General features: G+C 44.3%; 1 protein-coding gene across 1 annotated transcript; it reads right to left on the reverse strand.

Moving 5' to 3' along the window:
- Window positions 1–261: 261 nt before the first annotated feature.
- Window positions 262–16194, reverse strand: LOC139392650 (nonsense-mediated mRNA decay factor SMG5-like). The gene is made up of 22 exons (XM_071140785.1): window positions 15766–16194; window positions 14782–14880; window positions 14568–14691; window positions 11632–11788; window positions 11464–11553; window positions 11229–11318; window positions 10710–10788; window positions 9982–10107; window positions 9793–9861; window positions 9363–9583; window positions 9054–9191; window positions 8047–8946; window positions 7608–7777; window positions 7333–7408; window positions 6689–6864; window positions 6413–6571; window positions 6230–6289; window positions 4527–4686; window positions 2883–2973; window positions 2408–2482; window positions 2103–2241; window positions 262–1742 (listed from the first exon to the last, which is right to left on the reverse strand). Exons 1-22 carry the CDS (start codon window positions 15828–15830, stop codon window positions 1659–1661), a joined length of 3348 nt encoding a protein of 1115 aa, XP_070996886.1. The 5' UTR covers window positions 15831–16194; the 3' UTR covers window positions 262–1658.
- Window positions 16195–19163: the final 2969 nt, after the last annotated feature.

Consider the following 19163-nt stretch of genomic DNA (forward strand, 5'->3'; position numbering starts at 1 on the left):
CACAGGACCGAGACTGATGGATGAGCCAGGCTGCACTGAACGGGTTCAGAAGTTTGAGAGCAAAGTGGAACAGAACTACCATATTTCAATAGGTAAGGGAGTTTTGAAACAAACTTATAAATTGAAAAACATTAAATGTGTTCCAAACAGCAAGCAGTACCAGAGCGGTAAAGGATAGGTCCAAAAGGCTTCTCAATAGCTTCTACCCCCAAACTATAAGTCTTCTGAACAGCTAATCAAATGGCTACCCGGACTATTTGATACACACCATTTCATTTTAATGTTGGTCAGTCGTCATCTCTGGATTAGTTCTTCAACTTACAGAAACAATGGCTATTATTGTCATTAGTGTGCAGTCATGAGTATGTTCAGTTCAAATAGTTTGCTTTCCCAATTCAGAGTCCTGTGCATTGTCATGAATTGTGTAAAGCTCTGAAAAAGTTGCCACTGTAAATGGTTTCTGCAAGAGAGTGAAAATAAGAAAATACATTTTAAAATGAGTTCATTTTATTGTTCAATGCGTGGCCACACACATATACAGAGTTCCTTTGCACTGTGCATGATGGGACAGTTAGTGATGATGGTAGATGGGATATATATGGAGTTCACAAGGGTAAAAACACAAACACCTTGTACCGCCATATTGGGACAGCCGCAGGCCCCGGACTCCATAATATCTAACAACAACACAAAGCTGACCCACCCGAGTCTACCTCTTCCTAAAACGGCACCATGACACAAAAGTCAGGACTATTTCTTTGAGAACAGAAGGATTAGCAGACTGGTTTAGGAAAACTATACAAGACAACCCCATCCCTCCCCCTGCATTTCATTCCTGTGTGTATTCAGCACATCTTACAAAAACGCAAAATAAAGTATATTTGGGTACAAAAATAAAATCCAAATTAAAACAATAGCAGGGCACAACCTGTCATTATTCCTCCTCATCCTACACAGATAACACAATACATTAGTCACGGGACACAAAAAGTACACCGCAAAAAAACTGATAGGAAAGAAAACAATCCTGGAGAAGTGTATGTCCATTGACCTGAACCCTATGAGCTACAAGACTCCGGTGTCGATAGCCTCAACGCTTGGCACGCTAGAGATGTGTTCTCTTTCTGGGATTTACCCCACACCCCCCTGCCTTACCAGACCAGACCCAGCTAGCCATAGGGCTGACATAGTCCGACCTTCACAACACAGAGGGAAAGGAGGAAACGGGAAACACTGCTCTATATGTCTAAACCAATGGATTTAACTGAGCATGAATGTGTATGAGTGGTTCTCTCTCGACATGTAATGTACTCGTTTCTATAATGAACAGTATATGCCTGGTTATGATGTGAACCAGGGGCACTTTATGTGCGTAGCATCCCCACTTAATTCTCACCAACCTCTGGGATCGCTTCTTTATGTTTGGGGGTCTTCTGCTGTTTCTTATTGCCCCCTTTGCCCATGTGTCTCGCTTTTTCTTTCCTTCAACTGCTTTACTTTTCCACCCTCTCTCTCTCTCTCACCCCCCCCTCACTTCCTTTCCTAGAGTTGATTTTCCTTGGAGACGCAGATACAGACAGAGCAACAGAGTGGGAGAGAGAGAGGGAGTGAGTGTGTGATCAGCTGTCCGCCATGCCGACCTCGCCCGCTCAACGCTCTCAGCCAATCTCCTTCCACTGACGGTAGAACTCCACAATGTTCTTCAGCTCCATGCCTGCTGTCGCCACTGCCTGGATGGCCGACTGTTTCCAAGGAGACACAGACAATGGAGGGTAAGACGTCAACTCTTCTAACACCAATGAACATACAACGTATGGTAAAATATCATGGAAGGATGAATGGGGGAGGTTGAACATGCCAAACTTCTCTTAGAAATAACTCTGGTTCTCCACAAAGATCTACACCATGGTAAAATGGCAGTATTTTGTAACAGGGAAATATTAATAGCAGTAATGTACAACCCAAGGGATACACGGGCAATATTAATAGCAATACTGTACAACCCAAGGGATACACGGTAGTCAGACCAGCTGTCCATACCAACAGTGGTTGCTGAAGAGCCTAAAGAACTGAGTGAGTGATGGTATTTGTGATGTGTATACCTTCATGGGTGCAGAGCGGGTACACAGCTCCTCCACTGAGTGACCGGTGAGAATAGTGACCATACCAGCCGTGTCTTCGTCTCCGTTGCTCTGGGAGACGGTCAGCTGACGACAGCTGTCCACAGTCTTGTATAGATGCCTAGAAATCAGGACACATAAGGAAACAGTTAACACTGGGAAGGTGTTTTACCACTGGTAGATAGCTTTCATAAATCTTTTACCACTTTTGAAGCATTTGTATAATAATGCTAAGTATTGAGAGGTGGGAATATGAAGAGACTGCAGAAAGACTAATGGAGGCTCACCAGGCTTCAATGTCCTGGCGTTTCAGTTTGTCCCTCTCAAAACTCCTCCCCGACTCCTTCTGGCAACGTATGTACCTGAGGTAGAGGGGGACAGAAGAGGGGTTTACAACATCAAGTGTCTTTGTCCATATGGGTCGCAGCCTATTCTTAGTTTACTGGATCACAGATTAAGAGTGGGTTATGGTTATAAACATTGTTTTGTTAAGATCTGAAGTAGTAAGGACAACAGCCAGCTCATTTGAAAATTGGTTACGTGAGAGATACATTAATATAAAAGGACCTGTGTATCATTGGCTCTAGCGTTTCACACCGGATAAAGGCTAAGCACATTGAAAATCGGCCTTCATCTTTTCATTCAGAGAACTGTCGACTCTACATATCCCTTTTAATGTGATGGGTTGGCAGATTGTGGTTGTCATATATTAAATGTGGCCCACTATATTACCATACGTCACACTTGAGGGTTGAGACAGACCTGTTGCCTTTACGGAACTCAGACTCCAGGAAGCGGATACCGTCCCTCGCTCCGGCATTCTCCTTCTTCAGGTGGTCAAGGCCATCAATCACTGAGGCAGATAACAGTCAACCATCATGTTTTAACTTTGGTATCTATTAATTTCATACTCTAACTAGAAAGACAAACTCAGCTTCAGTCGTCCCCTCGGTAACTTACAAAACATAGCCAGCAAATAGCCAATGTCGAAACAATATAGCAGGGCTATTCAACTGGCTGCCAGCAAGACAGATCTGGCCCGTTTATCAATTTAGAAAGGCCTTCTGATCAATTCAGATTTCTTTTATCCTGCAAAAAAATCTGATGTTTAGAGCCAAAATGAGCCCTTGTTCAATATTATCCAATGGGAGAATCTGTTTCCCTGTAGTCCCACCCATTAAGTGCTGTCAAATAATAATCACCCAACATACCAGTTAGCCAATCAGAGCTCGCCTATCGGCTCTTCCCAGCAGATGAGATCACTACACTGCCTGATACACTAGTGCATGCTTTTCGCTTAACTCAGCAGTGAGTTAACACCACAGACATCAACTTTATCCAATCAACATCTAGCCTGCAAAATCGCTTGTTTTCGTGGTCTGCTGAGCATCATGATCTACTTTTACATAATGATGCTCGGTGGCTAAGCAAGGGTAATAATGCTCTCAAGAGAGCAGCCTGTGTTAGCTTAGGGAGGAGATAGTTGCTTTTCTCCGTGATTGACGCCACAAGAAAACCAACACATATGCTTGATGAACAGTCCGTATCAGATGTTTGTTTTTCATCTTCAATCAATTGAATGGATTTAATTTGGGAGTGGGAGGGATAAAACAGTTGACATGATTGAAAAAAAGTCAATACATTTTTTTCTCTCTTTGATTTCCCTGCACAACTATATTCAGTCATCAGTACAGATCACTCCCGTGATGGCCGAGTTTTTAGATACACTGAAAGCTAACTTTGCAACAAGATTTGAGGAGTTTAAGTCCCCACAGAGGTGGTGCGGTTTGTTATAGGGACCCATTCTCTACTGATGCAGGGGGAAAGAGACCTCCCCGCAATAAAAGTTAGTCGACAGATATGACATGAATAAAAAGGTTTCCAAGTTAAACAGAAAAGAACGAAATGAAAAAGAAATAGAAAATAGAACAGAATATGATGCTGGTCAACTGAGATATGCCAAGCATAAAAGGTTTCCTATGAGTAAACAAAAACAAAAGATGAAGTTGTCTCTAAAACGGACAGGAAAGTAGAAATGAATGTGATGCAGGTCAACTGTGTTATAAGTGCAAATGTGTTCCATTATTTAAACAATTTCATCCACTGAATTAGGCTCATCCTAAAGCACTTAAAATGAACTTTTAGCGACATTTAATTTGACTAAATGTGCTTTATAAGAATAATCCCATGTATAAAATATCTGGCCCCCTGTAAATAACCATTTTCAAATCTGGACCCCATATAGTTCAATAACCCGGCAATATAGAAATCATATTTAATCACCATTTTATCTCCATGTAATTCTGGAGAAACCTCTAAATAATGACTGCACTCAAACACTTATCCACAGCCATGCAGTCCAACACTGGGTTTATTCACCCAGGCAGGGCATGGGGCTGTGCTCACCTGTGCGGGGGATGATGATGATGAAGCAGCCACTGCCAGCCAGATGTCTGAGGAGGTTGAGGTGCTGGCACAGGGCGGCAGAGTCGGGTACCAGGTACGGAGACATGGAGGACTGGGTCTTGGGCTGCTGCAGGCTGCCCTCTAGCTGAGACACCTCCAACTGCAGGGCAGACACATGACAAACTGCTTATTTTGATGGGATGTTGAGGGGATAATACAGTGCCCTCCGTAATTATTGGGACAGTGAAGTATTTCATCTTCTTTTGCCTCTATAACCCAAACATTTGGACTTTAAATCAAATCTATGAACTTTTTACTACTATAATACACAAGTGAATTTGTCCCAAACTTTTGCCCCCTAAAATGGGGGACTTTGTGCAAAAAGTGCTGTCATTTCTAAAATGGTTAATCCGATATGGATGAAAATACCCTCAAATTAAAGCCCCAGTCATTGTTTTATTTCAAATCCAAACTCTTGGAGTATAGAGCCAAAAGAAAAAATGCTTCACCTTCACAATAATTACGGAGGGCACTGAACATGTACATTCTTTTTTCCCCCTTTTAAATTTTACCCCCTTTTTTCTCCCCAATTTCGTGGTATCCAATTGTTGTTAGCTCCTATTTTGTCTCGTCGCTACAACTCCCGTACGGGCTCGGGAGAGATGAAGGTTGAAAGTCATGCGTCCTCCGATACACAACCTAACCAAGCCGCACTGCTTCTTAACACAGCGCGCATCCAACCCGGAAGCCAGCCGCACCAATGTGTCGGAGGAAACACTGTGCACGTGGCAACCTTGGTTAGCGTGCACTGCGCCCGGCCCGCCACAGGAGTCGCTGGTGCGCGTTGAGACAAGGATATCCCTACCGGCCATAACCCGGACGACGCTATGCCAATTGTGCGTCGCCCCACGGACCTCCCGGTCGCGGCCGGTTACGACAGAGCCTGGATGCGAACCCAGAGTCTCTGGTGGCACAGCCCTTAACCACTGCGCCACCCGGGAGGCCCTGAACATGTACATTCAACATTAAGTAATATACTTCAATGGCATCACCTTAACTATCATCGGCTGAAATCTAATGAATTTCACTTCAAGGTTTTGGGTGCGAAAGTAAATTAAGACATATACACTTAGTATACCAAACATTAGGAAAACCTTCCTAATATTGAGTTGCACCCCCCCCCCCTTTTGCACTCAGAATAGCCTCAATTCGTCAGGGCGTCGACTCTATAAGGTGTCAAAAGTGTTCTACAGGGATGCTAGCCCATGTTGACTCCAATGCTTCCCACAGTTGTGTCAAGTTGGCTGGTGGACCATTGTTGATACACACAGGAAACTGCTGAGTGAAAAACCAAGCAGTGTTGCAGTTCTTGACATAAACCGGTGCGCCTGCCACTTACCATACCCCGTTCAAAGGCACTTAAATATTATATAATATATATATATATATCTTGCCCATTCACCCTCTGAAGGCTTAAAAATCCTTCTTTAACTGGTCTCCTCCCCTTCATCTACACTGATTGAAGTGGATTTAACAAGTGACATCAATAAAGGATCATAGCTTTCACCAGGATTCACCTGGTCAGTCTACAGTACGTCATGGAAATGGAATGTTCCTAATGTGTTGTACACTCAGTATAGTGTCGGATAGCTAGATTGACAGTGTTTGATTTATGATAGAATGGAACGTTCCAGAAGACAGACCTGTAGGCGGAGCTGAGCCATGTCTCTCATCAGGCGGTTTCGTCGAGCCTCCTCCTCTGCCTGGACTCACAAACAGTGTTGAAATAGATAATACTTTGCAGTTATTTGAGCTGCACAAGTGACACAAAAACTAGAGTGACCGCTGCTGCTTTGGTCTCATTGGTTCATTCAACTGCCGCTCACCATGCGGAACTGGGCCTTGGCCTGCTGCACCAGGTTGTCCTGCTCTGATTGGCTGATGCTGGTGAAGATGCCCGCCTCCGGGTTGAAGTGCAGTACGTTGCATTGGAGATTGGTGAGGAAGTGGCCAAAGCTGCGGATGCAGCACACGCGCACCACACACTGAGACGGGGAGAGAAAGAGAGCGAAAGAGAGCGAGTGAGATAGTATAGTAGAGAGAGGGCAGAAAAACAGTGAGGGTGTGAGGGAGGGTGTCTAAGGGAAGCTAGGTGTGTGTACCTCCTGTACGGGGCTGAGGGAAGGTCTGGGGCGGGTGTAGTCGAGGTGGCGGTGGGCCAGGTTGAGGGCAGGTAGGTGTCGCAGGGCCAGGTCCTCAGGCAGCAGCAGGGTCTGGACCAGGCCAGGCTGCTCACACTCACTCAGCAGCTCCGTCACCTCAGTGTTCAGACCCAGCTCTAAAATACACACAAAGAGAAAGCAAGACAGAGAGCGAGATTAAGACGTGACTTCTAGTCACGTGCTCTACAGAATGAGACACACATTTGGAATTTCATCTATGAGAACATGGGTTAAAATAACCAAAGGAGAGGAAAAGAGAGAACAGATGGAACGAGAAATATAATGTGAGAGGGGGAGAGAAGAATTTGGCCAACTCAAGCCTCCACAACGGTAAGACACTGCATCTCAGTAGAGGCGTCACTACAGACCCTGGTTCAAATCCAGGCTGTATCACACCCAGCCGTGATTGGGAGTCCCATAGGGCGGCGCACAATTGACCAAGCGTCGTTAGGGTTTGGCAGTCATTGTAAATAAGAATTTGTTCTTAACCAACTTGCCTAGTTAAATAAAGGTTAAATTAAAAATTAAAAATGTAAACGCAGATTAACAACCCATAAAAAGGACAGGTGATTTTAGTAACTCGCCTGCTTCCAGCATCTTGCTCCCGTCAGGCAGCAGATTGAGTAGCACAGACAGTCTGTTCCATAGGCTCTGAGAACTCTACAGACAGAGTAACTGAATTACACTGAGCGGAAGACGGACAGTGAAACAAACACCAACAATGAAGAGTATAAACCCTTGCCCTAAGTCAGCTGATACAAAGACTGACTTGTATTTGACCAATTTGATGCAAATTAGATTTGTCAATGCATACTGTTTGTAAGTGCTTCTAGGTCAGTGAAAAATCCACCCCCTTTACCTGTGCACACATGAGGATAATGTCAGTGTTGGTTCTCAGCCAATCCACAAAAACCTTGACCACCTGGATGAGCCCCTGATTGGTCAGAATCTCCAGTCTCTCCGACAGGGTCTTCTCGCTGTGTACTGATTGGTTGCTGTGCACGCTACACTCTGAATCGGAATCCACCTCTACAGGGAATGGACAAAAAGAAATAAACATGTGTTTAATCTACACCCTAGTTTTCTTAGGGGGTACCTCAGATGTACTGTTAGAAAAGGGCATATTTTAGCAATGTGCTGTTACTCAATGGAGTCATTGGGAAAGACTAAAAAGAGACTAGAAGTACATAATTATATTGGTATATTAAAGTTAAATCTTTAAACTCATCATATCCTGCACAATACAAAAACCACATAGTAATCAACACAGCGTCAATGTGTGTGGGCAGGTTACTGACCATTGTCGTTGGTTCCGTTGGCAGTGCCGGGGCCAGCGTCGCAGGGTAAGTCCCCCGGGGGAGGAGGGGTCTCCTGGGAGGGGGTGGTGGAGGAGGCGTCTTGATCAGTGGGGTTGGGTGTGGAGTTGGTGGCGGAGCTGTGGGACCTCAGCAGCACGTTGCTGAAGGTGGGCGCCAGGCGGAAGCAGCGCTTGGCCTGGAACAGCTGGGATGACATGGCCTGGAGGTTACTGCTGATACTGGGGTCGCTGGGCAGGAGTGGGCCGTTGGTGGCCGGAGGGGTGTCCCCATCTCCGTCCTCCCTGGGATCGGCTTGCTCCTCCTCCTCCTCATCATCATCATCGTCTTCAGGCTGCACCTCCCCCCGAGGAGGTGTGTCCAAGTTCTCCGGGGTTTCCGAGTCCTCTATATCCTCCAAGTCGGAGCGGGACTCCTGGCTGTTCATGTCCGAGTCAGTCTCCACGTCGAAGGCCGTGCTCCCCTCCTCGTCTTCCTCCGAGGCGCTCTCCCAGGTCCCCTCTGTCGGGTGCTCCCTCCTGCTCTTGCTCTCCTTTCCCAGCGTGGAGGGGGTGAGTGAGGGTCCCGAGGCGCCGTCCCCGGAGTCGGCGCAGCCCCTCTGTTCTTCTTCCTCCTCCTCCTCTTCGTCGCTCTCGAAACCCTCGCTCAGGTCGCTCTCGTCTTCTTTGCGGGTGGCGCAGCGGCGGCGGCGCATCATGGAGAGGCGGGCGTACTTCTTTTGCTTCTGTTTCTCCTCCTCTGCCTTCCGCTCACCGAAACCTGCTTTCTGGGCCACGGTGCTCCGGTGACCCACCTCGTCCTCCTCATGGTCTAGGGAGCCATTCTGCAGGGGCCTCTCTTCCGAGGTCAACGGGTCAGACGGGTCTCTCAACTCAGAGTCGTCTAGGAACAAACAAATGTCATTATTGTTCCATACGTTTTTCAGAGAATTAAATGAGAACATGAGTAGTGTCTAGGCATCATGAGGTAAAGCTGGGAGTAGTTCTCACCTGTGTTGTCGTTCTGCAGCGGGGGCACCTGGCTCTCCCCCTCCTCCAGCTCAGCCTGCAGGCGGATGTTGACATGGTTCACCAGGTGGGAGAAGAGGGCCAGCGTGAAGGCTATTGACGCACTGTACTGCTTTGACCCTACACAAACAAGTCAACATGTCAACTTTGCAATACAACAAAACACCATATCCCCTTATTTCTCCCTTGCAGTATGTCATTATCCTCGCATGCCTACTGACAACATCCTTTGAGCGTAATGTTTGAAAAGCGATTCGCAAAAAAATATATGACATCTATATTCTTACTGACCTCCCCGCTTCAAGCTGTGCACCACCATGAGGCAGGTGACCACCATCTTGAAGACGAGGGCGTCGGGGAGCAGGGCGCAGGGCGATTCGTGCTCCTCATGCTCCTCCTCGCTGGGGGAAGTGGCCTCGTGGCCGTGTGGCGGCGAGGGCAGGTAAAACAGCACCAAGTTAAAATCCTCCAGCACCGACTGACACAGAGAGGTCAACTCTGTCTCCAGCAGACTACTCACAGGGAGGAAGAGATAAATGGTAAGACATTACAAACACGGTACCCAACAGACAATAGAAAGCCCTTTGAAACTGAACAAAGGGGGTTATAAAAATTCAATCAATTGTTATTATCATCATCAGATAGCTGTGTCATATGTGGACCAAATGTTGAGGTTCCTATTGAGATAAATGACTAGGGCCTAAATGGTGAATGTCCTAACCTGTTCTTGGGCTGCAGTAGACTCTGCAGGTACATGAAGCTCACTAGAAGTTGCTTGATGTCCTTGGATCTGGAGAGAAAACCGTTGAGGAAACAGTAAGGATCTCTAAGAGGACCATCTCAATTCATGTTCAATGCTGACTTAGTGATTTGTCATTTCAGGGCTGTGGTGTGAGGAAACCAGACTGACCTTTGCCGTGAGGGAGACAGCTTCTTCATCTCCTGTTTCTTCACCTGGTGGTACATCTTAGCTGCTTTATCAAACAGACGCTTCAAATTCCCATAGGCCCCTTCGAAGGGAGTCTCCGACTGTATACTGTTCAAACACAGGAACATAGAGGAGAAAACCATGGTCAGTACTTTGTGGTAGGGGTGTGACGATACCAGTATCGCAATATTTTTTCTCATGGCAATGAAAACACGAAGCAGACCCAACTCTGTGGTCCTTTAAAAACCTGCTGTATGTAAAATATTGTGTGCTATAGCTTGGAAAATAATTGTGACTGGATGACAACAATGTTTCTTTCCAACATCCGGGCTGTTTTCCTAAAGAAGTTCAAATCCGCTTCGTGTTTTGTATCCTTTCCACTACTAACGAGATTGCAATACTGATATCGTCCCGGTACCACTTGGTTGTGAGTCTTTTTTTACGTGTTCTGGCTCTGAAGTTGGCAGCCTTCTCCTAACAGACTGGTTTCAGAACCTCTTCCATTTCAAAACATGTCTCCTATTTAAAGCCTACTGAATGTGATCCAAATATGAAATGTTGCAATGAAGATATTTCTCCCCAGCAGTGTGACTACATTGCCCCACTGAGGTAGAGAACAATAGCACAGCTAGAGCATAGTCTACAGACCAGTCATAGATAGACTGTGGATGTGCTGCAGTAAATCTAGACGTGTTGAAGTCTCCTCTCACCAGCGTAGGTAGTAATAGGTGGCCTCCACGTTGTAGAATTTACTCCCCGCCAGTGTACCTAACTGATTGAAAGGCATTCCTGAAAACAAAACATCAAACACTTGTCAGTATCATGGCACACTAAAGACATCGCTTTCCTTTAGCAGTGGCCATTTAATGTTGACTTTCAGTTCGACTGACGAAGCCCTCTCAAAAAGACAGAACGTTTCAAATGTGGATCAGTGATTTCTTGAGACTGAATGCCCTCTCCTGGCCCGCTAACAGTTACTGAATGCCCCCTTCCTGGCCCAAATGGCCCCCTAATAGTTCCGCTAGATCACTATGAGCTGTGTAAAGCTTTGACCAGTCATATAATAAAGCTCAAATCAATAAGTGCTGTGTGAGTTCATCACTATGTGGGCAATATAACAAGAGTGATTCATTTGTAGATGGTGGTGTGGTGTGAGTAAACCGGTTAGTGTAAAAAACTGAGGTTAATGTGCTGTGAAAGGGAGGGGCGGTAACACCTTGTCAACTCACCTACGTGCGGAGTGACAGACAGGGCCTGGTGGTAGAACCGCTCTGCCAGCTCCTCAGCCTCCACCCCAGCCAATTCGTTCTGGTAACGGGCTGCAGAAAACATTCAAACAACCTCCTGTAAACCTCTCCTGTACATTCAAATCAGTGTGATTTGGATTTGGGGAATGCAATTCCATGGTCATACAAATAAGGTTGTCTCAAATATCTTTGGTGAGAAAGATTAAGTTTGTATTACCTAGATCTCCCAGGTACACCAGGCAGCGATGGCAGGCCATTGTGGCCCACTCCATCTCCTTAAGGGTGGCTGATACCGGCTTCTTTCGACCTACAATAACAAATACAATCATTTATACACTGTCAATCACAGATACTGCTGACCTGAGAGTGTGTGTGTGTGTCTCACCGATGAGGGGGTCGGTGACATGGGTCCAGTCGATGCAGTCCTGCATTTCCAGCTGGTAGTGGGACTGGATGTAGAGCAGCAGGTGCTGGAAGAAGCCCACGCCGGCTATCAGGTGAGTCCTGTAGGCGCATTCCAGGGCACTGCGACTGTGGATGTGCTGCAGAAGACATGGAGATATAAGACGGGGCCAGGTAATAAGAAGAGATTAGAAATAAAAAAGGGTTGTGTGTGGGGCATGAGGAAAGATAAAGTGGGCATGTCTGAAAGCTCAGCAGTCACTGTATCAATCAAATGTATTTATAAAGCCCTTCTTACATCAGCTGATGTCACAAAGTGCTGTACAGAAACCCAGCCTAAAACCACAAACAGCAAGTAATTCAGGTGTAGAAGCACTATTGGCCAGAGTCATAAAATTTCCCCAATAACTTAGGGTGTTTTCCCACATGGTCCCTTTTAGCACATTTTTGAGAACTCAGTGCGGTTTGCATAATTTTTTTCTGCCGTGTTAACACTACAAAAGGGAACTCAGACCCCTTAAAAGAGCACCCGAAGCGAACTGAGACCGTCTCCAGAGGTCGGAGTTCGGTTCACTTGAATTCCGTGCTCCGGTTCCATTTTTTAGGGCAATGCTCCCCAGGTTTGCTTGTGATTACAAACACTACTGCAACACTGCCGTAACCCATCACATTGGTGCCACAAGTGAGAAGATTATGTGCATGTTCGCGGAAAAATTTGCTGTTTTTGGATATTGATTAGCGATTGTCAAGAACGCACAGACATTCCAAAATGTGGAGTTTTTAGTTCAGATTATTTGTTTGCAATATGTGATCTATAAGAGAGTTTCATACACTATTTGATTGTGGGGTTTGAAGTGTGAGAAGACAACATATTTGGTGAGAATCACAACATAAGGTCCAAATCTATTCTAGCTCTTAAAGGGGCGGCAGCCTACATTGGGTGTACAATTTTCAATTACAGCATTATTTAATCCGCAGTTATTCATTCATATCTACATTTTTTAAACAACTAGGCAAGTCAGTTAAAAACAAAATTCTTATTTACAATGACAGCCTACCAAAAGGCCTCCTGCGTGGACAGGGACTGGCATTAAAAATATAGAACACACACACACACACATCACAACACTACATAAAGAGAGAACTAAGACAACCACATAGCATGGTAGCAACACATGACAACACAGTATAGTAGCAACACCACACATCCCTCAAAGCAGCCACAAATGTATCGTAATTTCTGGACTATTAAGCGTACCTGAATATAAGCCGCACCCACTGAATTATATAAAAAAATACGTATTTTGTACATAAATAAGCCACACGTCTATAAGCCGCAGGTGCCTACCGGTACATTGAAACAAATGAACTTTACACAGCCTTTAAACGAAACACGGCTTGTTACAAAAAATAAATAGGCTTTAATGAAACACGGCTTGTAACAAAAATAAAAAAAATTGCAGTAAACAGTAGCCTACCAAGAAAGTAATTGGTCTTCCTCCTCCTGTGCACTGAAACCATCTCCTTCGGTGTCGGAGTTGAATAGCCTCAGAATTGCTTCATCCGATGTTGGATCGTTTTCATTGTCGCTCTCGTCACTTTCATCCAGAGGCCAATTCCCCGCTGAGCTCATGCTGCCCTCCTCAACACACAGCAGTCCAGCCTTTCGAAACCCGTTGATGATAGTGGATTTTTTGACAATGCTCCACGCTGTCAGGACCCACTGGCAGACTTGACCATAAGTTGCACTTCGCATGCGGCCCGTTTTAGTGAAGCATTTCTCCCCACTTGTCATCCAAGCCTCCCACTGAACACGGAGTGCCACCTTAAATGCATGATTTACACTGATGTTGAGTGGCTGCAAATACTTTGGGCCATCTGCTTTTCTTCCCTCTGAAAGCTTTTGTTGTCTTTTTGCACTGAGTCAGTTCCTCACGCTGCTGTTTCCAACGTCTTATCGACTCATTAAGGCCAAGCTCCCGTGCAGCAGCTCTATTTCCTTTTCCAACAACCAGATCGATCGCCTTCAACTTGAAAGCTGCATCATATGCATTTCTCCGTGTTTTTGCCATGATGAGGGTGACAAAATGACTACCGTAATCAGAATGATGGGAAGTTTGAGCGTGCTTGATTTACGTCACATTATGTGACAGTGCTCAGTTTTTTGGCAGCATGAGTCTTGTGAAAGCGGGAAAAATACATAAATTAGCCGCGTCATTGTATAAACCGCGAGGTTCAAAGCGTGGGAAAAAAGTAGCGGCTTATAGTCCGGAAATTACGGTAAGTAAGAGTGTCCATGATTGAGTCTTTGAATGATGAGATGGAGATAAAACTATCCAGTTTGAGTGTTTTTTGCAGCTCGGTCCAGTCACTAGCTGCAGCGAACTGAAAAGAGGAGCGACCCAGGGATGTGTGCACTTTGGGGACCTTTAACAGAATGTGACTGGCAGAATGGGTGTTGTATGTGGAGGATGAGGACTGCAGTAGATATCTCAGATAGGGGGGAGTGAGGGTTTTATAAATAAGCATCAACCAGTGGGTCTTGCGACAGGTATACAGAGATGACCAGTTTACAGAGGAGTATAGAGCACAGTAATATGTCCTATAAGGAGCATTGGTGGCAAATCTGATTGAGGAATGGAAATGGCTTGTTCGAGAGTGCATTGAGTGAATGTTGGAAAAAATATATCTTGATTCCTTTCTAAATATAGCAATCTGAATGCAGAGAGGACTTGGACCACAACATGGATAAAGTGAACTGGCAAAAGAGTCGAGTCCTCATTCAAAGGCAAGGGAAGTTTGAATACAAAGAGAACATAGTTCTATAGCTTATTTTTTACCACAAAGTTCACTTTAAAGAGGACAGGGACTGGTTATTTTAAAGAGGACTAGATGGGAAAACACCCTTAAATGCTGTACCTTCTTGTTGGTCTTGATGACCTGGATGACCTCGTAGTAGACCTTCCTCCACAGAAGCTCCTCAGCCTTGCGACCATAGTCCACAGGGTGGAGAAACATCAGCTTCACACACAGCTCCCTCAACCTGGGCACAGAAGACAGATGAGGTTGGGGTTAGTGCTTTGCCTTTTCCTTAGTGTTTAGGGCAAAGGTTGGAGTAGAGTAAAATGCTTACTTGTTGCGAAGGCTGATGTTTTCAGGTTTGAAGACCTCCCTGTACGATGACTTGCTGCCAATGATGACATCCAGCTTGTGTACCGACTCAACCACTGCCCTGAGCACGCAAGATACAGTTATTATGCCATGTGAATCACTGGTAATGGCCATTTGAGGAATGAGCAAACTCATTCTTATCAATGTAGGGAGCTAATGTTAGCTAGCTAGCTATAACTGGAAACTATCAAATGTCATGTCTCAGACTGAGATAATGGTTGACATTACAGCTACCTAACTAGGTAGGTAAATCTAAAGAGGCTTGTGAAATATGGTGTTTCTCCCTAACTAGGCCTAGTTATGCATGTTAAAAGTAGCCAGTCGACATTATTCATGTGGTGATGTTCTGCAAGACGCTTCTAGTTATCGTAGCTGTTAAATAACTAACTCGCTAGGTAGCTAACTAGCAAACAAGGTAGGCCTATCAGGTAACTAGTACTGTGACAATACTGACAGCTGAAACTATCACAACTAGTTAACCAAATAACGTTATTAAGAGAGCAAGTTGGCACAGGAATAAGTTAGCTAGCTAATAGCACAGTAACTTGTTACTGTACTGTTACTGTTCAGTTGTTTAGAAGCTAACGTTGGATAGCTAATTAGCTATCCGCTCCATAAGTTCCCACTGTGCTACATCTGGTTATTTAAAACACATTATCGAAAATGTCCGACTACTTCGCAAAAATGTCATTGTCCTTCGACGAAGGACAGTTAACTAGCTAACGTTAGCTGATTCAAGTCACAGACAGACAGGTGACTGGATAGTTAGCTAACTAGCAAGTTGAATAGATGGCTAGCTAGTTAGCAAACTAGCTAAGGTTAGCTATCCATTTATTTCACTACTGTTAGCTAGCTAATGTACAACAAAACAAAAAAATAATTACATTAAAAACAAATTAAAAAACTAGCCAATGTAATGTTTCCCAGCAAAAGGCATTTAACTCACCTGTATAGCCGCTTGATGAGGAGGACTTTTGCCTCTGGCTCGCTATCCTGCCCAGGTCCACTCATGTTAGCATCTGGTGCCAAGAGTCACACGTTCCAGTCCAACAGAGTCTGCGTTCCCACCCTCTTCAACCCCACTCTTGTCAGGGTTGCTCCGGGCTTGCCCCACCGGCAGTGACAACTGTGTTGACTAGCTAGCTAGCAGCTCTCTCCTCTCCCGCTAGCGTATCTTACGTCGCTTGGCAATCCCCCCCACACTGCCCATCCGTTCGGAACCCGTTTAGGAGAGGGAATGGCACAGTATGTTTGTTAATTCCCGGTCAGCTATCACACTCCGATGGGTTCCTTGTGTTATTCCCCGTTTCAGACATTGCTTCGAGTAAGAGGGCGGCCATTAAACAGCGACCGCCTGAACAGCGCGAGACTTCTCATGAGACGTTCGTGCCAAGGTTCGCGCAGGACCGTCACTAGTTACCACAGCTACAAAGTCCTGACCTCCGCCATGTATACAATTTCTCTTAATTAAAATATGACTTAACCCTAACCTTTACCACACGGCTAACCGTATGCATAACCCCTACCTTAAATTAAGACAAAAATTTTAAAAAATACTAATATTTGTGGCTGTAGAATCTAGTGGACACCTAGCTAGATTGCCAGACAGCAAGTCATTATGATTCATTTGTTTGTGTAGGTTTGTGATCCCTGGCAATGTAAAACGTTTGTATATATATATTTGTGATTAGGGCTGCATGGCACAATAACCGGGTAACCAATGGTTATTGATGAAGACTGTCATGAAAATGAAATAAGAGTCATAACCAATTTACATTAGGCATTTAGCAGACACTCTTATCCAGAGCGACTTGCATTCATCGTACCCCTTTCCAGCAGTCAAATTACCTAGTGGCCTCAAGGGTGGAATGTTATTCATATTTTTTCATAATTATTTTTTTTTAAATATGAAAATCTGGTGTTTCTATGTCAAACAATGTTGTTTTATTTCAGTCTTCTGTGATGTACAGTATATAATTGGATACATTTCAACTCTTTATCGGACATGGTATGCGGTCTTCTTTTTTTAAGCCCATAACCATGTGTGTGAGGTGTATACTTTTGTTTCAAAGTAGATTTGTTTAAAACCAACAAGAAACAATGTGTGACCCTGATTATGCCCACTGCAGTAAAAAGACAGCTAGGTTGGAAAACCACATATCACAGTCATAGTAGGTACATTTTTCCTCAATAAAGTACCTATCAGAAAAGTCAGTTAGTAAGAGGGAAAAGAGTTAAGTGTTTGTTCAAAAAAGGCTGTTTTTTTTTTACACTGAATAAAAATATATACGCAACATCCAAAGTGTTGGTCCGGTGTTTCATGAGCTGATATAAAATATATGCACAAAAACTTATTTCTATCAAATGTTATGCACAAATTTGTTCACATCCCTGTTAGTGAGCATTTCTCCTTTGTTAAAATAATCCAACCACCTGAATAATCACTACACAGTTGCAACTTGTGCTGTGGACAATAAAAGGCCACTTTGTGCAGTTTTGTCACACAACACAAGTGTTGAGGAAGAAGCAATTGGTATGCTGACAAAAGGAATGTCCACCAAAGCTGTTGTCAGAGAATTTAATGTTAATTTCTCTACCATAACCTGCCTCCAATGTTGCCATTCATCCACCACCATCACCTCATGTTTCAGCATGAGAAAGCACAGCCCCATGTTGCAAGGATTTGTTCACACTTCCTGGTACCTGAAAATGTCCCAGTTCTTACATGGCCTGCATACTCACCAGAAATGTCCCCCATTGAGTATGTTCTGGATGCTCTGGATCGATGTGTTCCCGCCAATATCCAGTAAATTTGCACAGCCATTGAAGAGGAGTGGGACAACATTCCACAGGCCATAATCAACAGCCTGATCAACTCTATGCGAAGGAGATGTGTCGCACTGCATGAGACAAATGGTGGTCACACTAGATACTGACTGGTTTTCTGATCGACACCCCTACCTTATTTTTAAGGTATTTGTGACCAACTGATGCATATCTGTATTCCGAGTCATGTTAAATCCATAGATTAGGGCTTAATGAAAGTATTTCAACGTACTGATTTCCTTATATGAACTGTAACTCAGTAAAATACTTTAAATTGTTGCATGTTGCGTTTATATTTTTGTTCAGCATACAGTTGAAGTCAGAAGTTTACATACACCTTAGCCATATACATTTAAACTCAGTTTTTCACAATTCCTGACATTTAATCCGAGTAGAAATTCCCTGTCTTAGGTCAGTTAGGATCACCACTTTATTTTAAGAATGTGAAATATCTGTATATTAGTAGAGAGCATGATTTCATTCAGCTTTTATCTCTTTCATCACATTCCCAGTGGGTCAGAAGTTTACATACTCAATTACTATTTGGTAGCATTGCCTTTAAACTGTTTAACTTGGGTCAAACGTTTCGGGTAGCCTTCCACAAACTTCCCACAATAAGTTGGGTGAATTTTGGCCCATTCCTCCTGACAGAGCTGGTGTAACTGAGTCAGGTTTGTAGGCCTCCTTGCTCACACATGCTTTTTCAGTTCTGCCCACAAATTTTCTACAGATTGAGGTCAGGGCTTTGTGATGGCCACTCCAATACCTTGACTCTGTTGTCCTTAAGCCATTTTTCCACAACTTTGGAAGTATGCTTAGGGTCATTGTCCATTTGGAAGACCCATTTGCGACCAAGCTTTAACTTCCTGACTGATGTCTTGAGATGTTGCTTCAATATATCCACATAATTGTCCACCCTCATGATGCCATCTATTTTGTGAAGTGCGCCAGTCCCTCTTGCAGCAAACACCCCCACAACATGATGCTGCCACCCCCGTGCTTCACGGTTGGGATGGTGTTCTTCGGCTTGCAAGCCTCCCCCTTTTTCCTCCAAACATAACTATGGTCATTATGGCCAAACAGTTCTATTTTTGTTTCATCAGACCAGAGGACACCCACTACCCACTTTATATGTAAATACTGTATTCTATACTGTATTCTAGTCATGGCTCATCCTATATATGTACAGTTTGGTAAAAAAGTACTTGCCCCTTTTCTAATTTTCTCTACTTTTGCATATTTTTGATACGGAATGTTATCAGATCTTCAACCAAAACCTAATAAATCAAATATAAAGTAAACCTGAGCAAACAAATAACACAACAATGATATACTTATTTAATTTATTTCATAAATAAAGTTATGCAACACCCCATGTCCCTGTGTGGAAAAAGTAATTGCCCCCTTACACTCAATAACTGGTTGTGCCACCTTTAGCTGCAAAGACTGCAACCAAATGCTTACTGTAGTTGTCGATCAGACTCTCACATCACTGTGGAGGAATTTTGTCCCTCTCTT

The sequence above is a fragment of the Oncorhynchus clarkii genome, chromosome 3 (genome assembly GCF_045791955.1).
Source record: "Oncorhynchus clarkii lewisi isolate Uvic-CL-2024 chromosome 3, UVic_Ocla_1.0, whole genome shotgun sequence".
NCBI classification, from domain to species: Eukaryota; Metazoa; Chordata; class Actinopteri; order Salmoniformes; family Salmonidae; genus Oncorhynchus; species Oncorhynchus clarkii.

Bases quoted from the DNA above. Each gene is read 5' to 3' on its own strand.
- LOC139392650 (XM_071140785.1), bottom strand. From the start codon at position 15,830: ATGAGTGGACCTGGGCAGGATAGCGAGCCAGAGGCAAAAGTCCTCCTC. The intron at 9,192-9,362 runs GTCAGTAAGAAT...TTGTTTGTGTAG, and splicing joins GCACAGCTTGAAGCGGGGAG to GGTCAAAGCAGTACAGTGCG. The intron at 6,865-7,332 runs GCGAGTTACTAA...TGTGTATTTTAG, and splicing joins GAGCAAGATGCTGGAAGCAG to AGCTGGGTCTGAACACTGAG.